Source organism: Monosiga brevicollis, genomic scaffold (assembly GCF_000002865.3).
Source record: "Monosiga brevicollis MX1 MONBRscaffold_45 genomic scaffold, whole genome shotgun sequence".
Classification (NCBI taxonomy): domain Eukaryota; class Choanoflagellata; order Craspedida; family Salpingoecidae; genus Monosiga; species Monosiga brevicollis.
In genome coordinates, this window is record NW_001865082.1 from 89,316 (window position 1) to 98,429 (window position 9,114).

Here is a 9,114-nt window from a genome sequence, read left to right on the forward strand (position 1 = left end):
ACGTGGATACCGTGCTGCAAACTATCTTTGCAATGGATCAAGATGCACAACTTGAGGTATGGACCTCCAAGTTTCTTCTGTTTGACTGTTTGAGGCCTTCATGTGTTCCCATCCGTGAATCAAGGTAGCTGCACACGTGTCTCACTGAATGCGCGTGCTGCCGCAGATCTTTTCACACCTGCAGACCTACCTATCGCGTCAAGGGGCCTTGCCAGGTGCCTGAGTACAACATCTCTTGACGTGCGTCGTGGATCAATCAGATCATGCATGATTGTACAAAATTGCCGATGAGGTGTCAATGTCCCATGCGCTGTTACTTTGTATCAGAGGCATTCGCACCTCTATGTGTTGGGGGACATGTACTCAGAAGGCAAGTCGGGGTTTCATCTATTTGGCCTCGAGCCATGTCACAAAGGTCTTTCTTCCTGTTATGATAATCGAAAATATCTGGTCGAATCGGGTCAGCTTTGGGCCATGAGAACTTTACACAGCTCCAACCAAGCGGCTTTTTATTTTTTCTCCTTTTGTTTCTTTTTCTTCTTCTGGCCCCGGTGCTTGCGACTTCCCAGCCCGAGGCGTCGCAGAAAGCTGCGAGCCAATGTGTGCGTCAGAGTCAAAATTGACACTGTGAGTGCCTCCGCGGCAATGTCAAAACAGGGTTGCACGCAGGCATTGCCAAAAAGCGGGGCGTACCGCCGGCGTAGCGTATCTGTGTATTCGCGACTTTCTTCTTGATTCTCGAAGCGATGGATTGTGGACTTGCGCTGTAGTCGCACGCGCAAATCCAAGTCCAACTCCTCGGGTAACTAGGGGACGCAAGCCACACATGTTGGTCAAACTGAACCAAGTGATTTAGGCACAAGTAGATGGCACCGCACTTGTCTGTACCTCGGCAGCTCGCTCAACGGCGTAAAGATCATGGGTATCGCCAGGTGCAAAGGACCCGACACCATGCTCGGCTTCGTAACGTTGCTTCTGAAATTGCGTCGTGAGAGCACTGATCTCCGCCTTGAGACGATGTTGCTCATCGAGTGCCTCGTTCATGTTGGTAAACTCCCTGGAAAAGACCGGCATTAAAAGAGGTGAAACACAGAGCAAGCCACAGCCACAGCGAGAGCAATGTGTCGCTGCTCATGTCCATACCGATCAATCACATGGTCAATCTCGCGCACACGTGCAGCTAGTTGATCCGCATTGTCCTCGTCAAAAGCCGTTTCCCGCTGTTGCTCCAAACGCAGCTTCTTTTGGCGAAACTCAACGATGATTTGTCGGTGTTGCTATGGTCATACCAGCACCACCAAGCAAGACATTCTCAGCGCACGCCATCCAACAAATTCACCGGGACAAAGAGGCGCAGCGACCAACCGCCACGACATCGGCTTTTTGCTTCTGAAGTTCTTCGTATTGCTCGCGCTTCTTGTCCAGCAGTAGGCGAGGGTGTAACCAGTGGGTCGTCTGTTCCAGGGCGCCAACATCAGCCACAGTGAGTCAGACCAGCGATCCCCATAAGTTTGAAATCAGCATTGCAGAGGAACGTGATGCAAAATAGGAGAGAACACATCCAACATACCCCCGTGTTGTGGTCAATGTAGTAATATTCTCCCTTGGCAGTCTGGGCCTGGTCCCAGCCGTAAGGCAGCTCGTCACCTTCCGTATCGCTCGCATTCTAAAAGCAAAGTGGGCAGTGGTGAGAACTCGAGACGCGTGCGAATGCGGAATTGGAAAGCAATGCAGCCATCGGTGCACAAGTTGTACCAGCTTGCGCACAGCTGCCGAGCGAGGGTCAACCCAGGTGGTTTCACGAGTCTCATGGTTGCGAAAGTACACACGTCCTGTTGCCTGCAAACACACCCAAATATGCCAAACACAAACGATCAAAGCGACACAACCTCGACATCATCAGGTGGGATGGGATGGCGCGCTGGGCACGCGCGAATGCAAAAGCAGGCGCATTATACATACCTCATCAACCACCTTTTCCCAATGCGCAGGAAGAGGTCCCACCCGCACAGAGAGTCGCTCTTGCCTTTCAAAGACGTGTCCGCCATCGGCAAGCTGAATCTTGACCACCTGCGTGGATGGATCCGTGGTCACGGGTTCGTCCTCGCCATCTTCATCGTCCTCAGATTCGGCCAAGCCACCGGAGAGAGCTGCAGCAGATTGCTGCAACCAAGCTGTGCGACGAGAGGCAGAGAACTGCTCATCGATGGTCAAAAGACCGCGGTTGCGCGCAGCAGCCTGTGTGCTGGCTCTCTGCGTTCTCATCGGAAAACAAAAACAAAAACAAAAACAACAGCGAAGGTGAAAAGCAAGTTTGGCCATCTCACACGAACAGCACAAAACAAAACCAAAACGAAGCAACAGCCCCTGCGACAACGGCTGAGAATGGAAGGAGGTGGAAGCTGGATCACACTGACACACGCGTACACACACCTCGCAATTGGCGATGAATAGCGCCACGCACTCCATCTGCTGCCGCTTGCCCTCGAGAAGAGCACGATAGCGACGGCGCTGAATGTAGCCCCGCAAGAACCGACGTGCAGCGGCATATGCTTGAAGGCACAACTGCAGTCGGTCCTGGAGTTGATCAATGTGCGAATATCGTAGAAAAACCTGCCTCGGGGGTGCGCGCACATTGGAAGGCAATATAGTGGTTGGTTGAGCCAGTGGTTGAGCCAGTGGCTCGAGTTATGATGCGCACAGCAGGGCCTCTCGACGTACCTTGGTGCGGCCCATCTGTGCATCAACAATGTTCGCCTTTGCAAGGATAGCTTGACACGCCAAGGACGTGGCATCTGGTGCCTCACCCAGAGGCGTTGTCAACAGCTTAAACTTACGCACAAAAGTCTCAAACAAAAGGCGGTGCGCAAAGCCCTCCTGATGATACGGAAGAATAAGCGTCACACGGGGAATCGATACTGGCTTGTGGCCGCTATATCGCCATGCAGCGTGCCGTTTTGCGAACCTTGCGAATGCGCACAGTCTCCATGACACCAGCAGAGCGGAGTTGTTGGCGCACAAGAGCTGTGTCAATACTTTTGGGCTTCTTCTTGCCATTCGGTTTGATGCATCGCACAAACGTTGCGCTGCGTTCAATGAGCAGGGCCGTTGAGCCATCAGACATAATCAGTCAACATCTTTCGCACTGTTGTCGCCATGCAGGCACTCTTGTGTAGGATATCTCGCGGGTTGCACACACCTTGCATTGCCAAGCGTGGTCACGAGTTGCTGAAGTGAATCTTGAAAGCCGTTGTAGACCGAGTTAACGGCAGTCAAGTTGAAGCGCCGCCGCGACTGGCCTAACGCCCACCATTGACGCGACGGTTCAGAACGGTCAGAAATAGAGTGCACAGATCATGCTTGAAAACACGTGTAGAGGCGCCGGGTCAAGGGAGAGCATCGCGGTTGACGGGCTAGCTTAATCCGTACGTCGTTTCGTGCTGACATCAAAGGCCCCAGATGAGAGTCGACTGGAGGCAAAGAGGGCCTGCTGAAAGTCACTGTGACTGCTGCGCATGCAATCAATCGCCGCAGCTGGCAGATCATCGCGATTACGAGCCAAGAGCCCCTCCACTGTATACATAACCTGTGCATGACGGGGCAAGGAAGGACAGCAAAAAAAATATGCAAAGACACATCAATATCGCTTGTCAAGATGCAGAGGCTCAGCCACCGAGTCATGGCACTGCGCATGCCAGCCGAAAACTGTACCGACCTCGCCTGCAAAATGGACTAGTCTGAAGCTGAGGTCGCGGTCCGAGCGAGGAGGTCGAAAAGCGTTGGACGGGTGGGTAGACAGGTCGCGAAGCTTGTTCATGAGGGTGGCATCAGTGGCTCGCGGCATGCGGGATTCTTCCTTGAGAATCGCTGCGATGCTCCTGGTTTTACCCAAACAGAGGTCCAGGGTCAGCTGGTTGTCCAAGAAAGATACTTTGGCCACGTCGATTCCTTCACGTTCATACTCATCCAGCTCCGCCTGCCTCGCCGTGAAGGGGAATATCATTAGCAAAAGCCATGCGCAGCGTATTTCAGGCCACAGGCAAAATAAACGGGGGAGGAGAGCATACTTGAAAGACACAAGTGTTGAAAAACGCTTGCAACTTTTCGTTGGCCACGTTGATGCAGAGCTGCTCCAGGTGATTGTGCTTTTCAAAGTCTTCAAAGCCAAAGATATCTGTATGCCAGCGGAGCGAGCCGATGAGGCAGAGCCTTGACTGCAAGTCCAGGCATATGGTAAGTCATTGGTCGCTTATGATTCACTGACCCAGAATTCCCATCTCAAGTAGCTGAAGGCCAGGGCATGTCATACAAGTGGGATATCAAGCAAACACATGAGAAACAGCCTTTCTTTTCAGCGTTGGCATGGCTGGGTGCCGGCGGCATCCGCGTGCGTAAAAGCGCACCGTGGTGTGAGCGTCTGCGGGTGCAGCTTCAGTATTGGCGGGTGCCGCGCTCGTGCCAAGTATGGAATTACAAGCAGTGACAATCCAGCCAAAGAGGCGGCCATACAGGCCCTTGGCCAGTGAGTCCCGGACTGCACGAGCCTTGGAAAGGTTATAGCGTCTTTGGATTTGTTCTCCTGTTGAGGGCACGGCATTTGAAACCAGAGGCAGTTAGGGAGGGGGCGGGTGGAGATGGTGGTTGGGCAGGGAGGTGGTTCATGTAGCCTACCTCTAGTCGTCGTGACGCTGGTGGTGAGGGCACCTTCAAGCTCTCCACTGGGGATCTGGAGAAGATCAGCCACCAAGGCGAGTTGTTCACTGCTACTGGCTGCGATCTGGCAGCTGTCCTGCTCGAGTGGTGGCCACAGCAGCAGGGAGGGAGGGGAATGAGATTTAGGGAGACTTGCCATCTTGGGTGGAAGTTACAAGGCGCTCTGTGCTGCGCAGTTCTGCTTGCTTCTCTGCCGATAGCGTACGTTGCCTGTCTCCTCAAACTGAAAATCCCCCAGGTGCAGAATGGATGCAAGGGTGTCCACCACGGCGCGGCGTTCATCCTGATCAAAGCCATACTGCACAAAAGTGGCATCCAGCTATTTGATGGCATGGCATGGCCAAAGTGAGTTGCTGCAGTGCGCACTCCTGAGGGGGGGGGGGGAGTGGGTTCAGGCACGCGCACGCCCAAGCGTTAAGCGGCGGGTGACGGGCACCAAACCTGTTTCCACATGGTTTGACAACTGCTCAGAAACTGCGGGGAGAGACGTTTGGCAGAGGCAGCCAAGTATGCATGTTCCTTGGTGGAGCGCAGCCTGAGGCGCGCCAGCTCGTTTGCATCCTGTATTCCGTGTAGCAAGTAATAAAAGACATGGTAGTTGCGTTCGGTGGCTGGATGGGCGACCACGCGTGACTTTTCAAGCAGATAGTCGGTCAGCTCCACTACGTCAGATGGGATAAGAGGATTGGTAAGATGACCAAGCATTCAAGTCAACGGTCGAAAGGCTGGCGCGCTTAATGAGCGGCCGGTAGGCTCGCTGACTGGCTTACCACTATGAAGTGCACCACTCTTCTCGAAGCTGAGCGCCAGGTACTTGCCAAAGCGCGAGGAGTTGTCATTTAGAGCTGACGGGCAAGGGCGAGGGCATGGTGCTGAGAAGCGAGGCGCTGTTGGCTATCGGGGGCCAGGCTTGCGTGCTACTCACCAGTGGCGGCGTTTCCAAAGGCCTCTAGAAGTATGTTGAGGGATTGTAAATTGGTTTCGAGGGTGCGGCGGCCCGCCTTGCACAATTCGAGCACATGGCTTAGAATGACCTTTGTGGTCTCTGTTTTGCCAGCTCCCGATTCACCGCTGGGCGTGGGTGGACGCATGGCTGTGAGTTGAGCGGCCGGGGTGGGCACAGGGTGGGCTGCGAGGACAGGCACCTGATGATAAAGCATTGGTTGGACTTGGTGCGTAGCATGGATTCGTAGGCGTTGTTTGCTACATAGTACACGTGTGGTGGGACAGCGTGGCGCTGGATAAGGCCGACATATTGATTCTGGACCTACAAGTGAATGCAGCTTGTCAGTCAGGATGCAGCGGTGGGGTGGGCAATGGCCATTGGCACGGCGGAGCGTCATCACTTGCCGTCGGCCCATAGACGGGGAGTTTCTCGTAAGGATTGACAATGAGGAGAATGTCACCCAGGTACGTCTAATGGGTCATTTCAGGGCGGAGAGCCGGTCAAAGGATCACGTCAAGGAGATGAGGGCGCTTCTCGACACTGCCACGAGGGACGGGGCTGGTTCTGTTGAACTTGCTGTCAAGCTGTCGTCCCAGGCAGGAACCTACGTGTATGTCGCCGTTCATATAGCGCGCAAGGATGGCGGCAATCAGCTGAGCTTCTGTGAGCTCCTCCAGCGTGGCCAAATCGGCCGGTGTTGCCTTGGCCCTGCCGATCTCGTTCCCCAACGATGACCCGATGAATCTGCAGCCGTTGTTTCCCCTCTACCCTGTCAATTGCACTGATCCAGTCCCAGACCCAGACCCAAGCACCGGCACAGGTACTGCTGCGACCGCAGCCCTCGCTGCCCTTTTCAGCTTTTTTAGCTCCAAAGGCATCAACAACAGCAGCAGCAGTTGTGTTGTTGGATGACAAGAGCCGGGAACTTTAAAAACACAACTGCTGTTGTTAACAATTTCAAACTCGAGAAGAGAAGAGAGAAGAGAGAAGAGAGAAGAAGAGAGAAGAGAGAAGAGAGAAGAGAGAAGCACCTACATGTAATAGCACAACTACCACATGTGACAACGAGAGCGAGAATCAGAATCAAAGGCGGTACGTGGTCACCTTTATGCTATGGAGGACTGGTCTGATTTTCATCATGGCCAGTGAGAATGTCCGACGGTATCCTTGCTCACGACATTGACGCGACCAACACGAGGTCTGGTCCTCAGTCCCCTCCGGGTGCATCTCAGCAATACTAGCAGACACGCGAGTGTGTGTGTGTGTTCGTGTCATCTGGGTATTGGCATGACTGGGTATGACCGGGTATGACTGACTGGTGGTTGCTGTGTCTTGGAGGGGGGTTTCCGGTGTTGTCCAAGCGGCCAGGGATGAGCTTAGGGAAGACCGCAGGCTGATGACAGCGTGTCAACTTGCGCCATGGAGTTTGACAATGTGAAGTGAAAATAATCTGAAGACGTGTACGTGGAATGGAGTCAATTGTGCCCATGCGACCAAGCGCATGCACCAAACGAAAAGATGATAAGAAGGGCGGGTATAGAAGCTTTAAGATGAAAAGAAGAAAGAACAACCACTGAAGACAGACGAATCGATAGAATGAAGCCATAAAACACCCCAACTGGGCTCTCAAAGGCTGAGCTGGGGCGGGTAAATATACTGCGAGGCGCGCGAGTCAACACTGGCCATCGGTCTAGAATGTGATAGAATAAGTATCTAAGCAGCACAGCACAGCACAAAAAAAAAAGGAGCAAAAGAAAGGAAGAAAGAACACAGAGGGTAGAAGCAGGGCCACTCGGTAATCAAAAGTGGCAACATGGTGGAGCAAGAGGCAGATGCATGGAGCCCAAGTAGGTCAATCAGAGCTGCTGCTGACTGCGAAAGTAGCTGCGATCAAACGCGCTGATGGCCCGACGCTGGATGGCGAAATGCTCTTTCATGGCGTCGAGATGGTACTCGAGAAAGTCCAGAGCCTTGGGACCACCGTTAGCTTGACCATGGAGACGAGCGCAGAGGCGGAAGAGCTCCAGTTGATGCGCTTGGAGCTGGCGGACGGTGCGAAAGGCCAGGTCGATGAGGTTGCTGTGAAGGACATCTTCGGCTGGCTCCTTGTCCATGTGGGTGGGGGTGGTCGGGGATGCGGGGGGCTCGGGGGTTGGGCTAGAGGCATAAAGCCGGTGGTCGCTGAGGTTGGTGCAGCTGGAGCTGCGAAACGCACTGTTCAGGCTGCTGGTGCTGGCGTTGCTGGCCCGCATACTGCTTAGCGTGTGGGCCGAGGAAGGGCGAGACAGGGTTGGGGTCGTGGCACGGGCGTTGCTGATTTGTTTGCGTTGAAGGCGAGAGTTGGCCTCTTGTTCATAAACGAGCATGTTGTGCACACCAGTGTGGAGTTGGTGGAGCAAGTGGCTGGGCCAGTTGCGGGCAAACATGTCGAGAAAGGCCATGTCGTAGCAAGTGGGGGCGGGCAAGGAATCTGCGGGTAAGTCTGCAGGCGTGCGACTCTGAGTCAGCGAGAAATCTGGTAAGCTTGAACGCTTCATGAGCGCCTGCATGGCGGCGATTGTCTCGCGAGAGGAGGATTGCTTTGAAGAGGACAGATCAGAGACGGAATCGGTCTCTGCACTTTCCGCGGACACGTCCGGGCCATTGTATAGCTGCAGGTGTGGTTCGCTGCGACAGCGACTGTGAAAGCGATCCCGAAAGCTGCTGGTCGTGATGCGGGGCAGTCGTCGAGTGGGTGGTGCGCTAAACTCGTCAGCTGATTCCATGTCAATGGAGGTAGCAGCAGAGGAGACAGCCGAGGAGGTAGTGGAGGAGGCGGCCGAGGAGGATGCGGAAGAGGTGATGCGGGCCAGGCTTTTGGTCACGAGACGAAGACGACGCGTCGCCGTTGGCGTCGGCGACTCGTTGTGGCGGACCTGTGGTTGACTCATTACGTCTGGTGTCAAAAAGGGAACCAGGAAAAGACTTTTTCTTTGGGGCCAGAAGAATCAGTACAAAGCTGTGCTGTGCTGGATCATTCAATAGAGCTGCAATCTATGGCACTGGCAGATCCGATCGGCCGTCACGATCCTCGAGCCGCTAGGTGGGAGTCGAGGCGTAAAATGCGACATCCACAAGATCGCATCGCATGAATAAGTGCACAAGGTTATGCGTAGGAACATAAAGGAGAAGATCGTAGTTTACCTATGGAGTGGTGCGGAGTTTGAGGGTACAAGAGGATGCTCTTGTTGGGTCTCTGTTCGTGTGAGTGAAAGAGGGGTTTGAGAGAGAGAGAGAGTTTGAGAGAGAGAGAGAGTTTGAGAGAGAGAGTTTGAGAGAGAGTAGCACAGAGAGAGAGAGAGAGAGTTTGAGAGAGAGTAGCACAGAGAGAGAGAGAGTTTGAGAGAGTTTGAGAGAGAGTNTGAGAGAGAGATTGAGAGAGATTGAGAGAGAGAGAGAGAGAGAGAGATTGAGAG

At 53.9% G+C, this 9,114-nt stretch overlaps 2 protein-coding genes across 2 annotated transcripts in view; both read right to left on the reverse strand.

The window, feature by feature from the left end:
* Nucleotides 1-50: 50 nt before the first annotated feature.
* On the reverse strand, nt 51-5,873 carry MONBRDRAFT_34664 (uncharacterized protein; the record flags this gene model as incomplete). The annotated part of the gene is made up of 20 exons (XM_001750647.1): nt 51-806; nt 889-1,057; nt 1,144-1,277; nt 1,366-1,455; nt 1,571-1,666; nt 1,756-1,839; nt 1,963-2,253; nt 2,434-2,577; nt 2,722-2,877; nt 2,966-3,086; nt 3,200-3,299; nt 3,430-3,586; nt 3,716-3,976; nt 4,068-4,214; nt 4,404-4,579; nt 4,672-4,789; nt 4,919-5,032; nt 5,155-5,375; nt 5,484-5,558; nt 5,639-5,873. 20 exons carry the CDS (start codon nt 5,871-5,873, stop codon nt 510-512), a joined length of 3,186 nt encoding a protein of 1,061 aa, XP_001750699.1. The 3' UTR covers nt 51-509.
* Nucleotides 5,874-7,121: 1,248 nt separating this feature from the next.
* The window catches only part of MONBRDRAFT_34665 (uncharacterized protein), a gene marked incomplete at its 5' end in the record, with an annotated part of 3,748 nt that continues 1,755 nt past the window's right edge, over nt 7,122-9,114 (reverse strand). The window contains 2 exons of the mRNA XM_001750648.1: nt 7,122-8,574; nt 8,872-9,059. Coding sequence (XP_001750700.1) covers nt 7,516-8,574; nt 8,872-9,059 — 1,247 coding nt within the window. The 3' untranslated portion in view covers nt 7,122-7,515. The remainder of the gene's footprint in view (nt 8,575-8,871; nt 9,060-9,114) is intronic.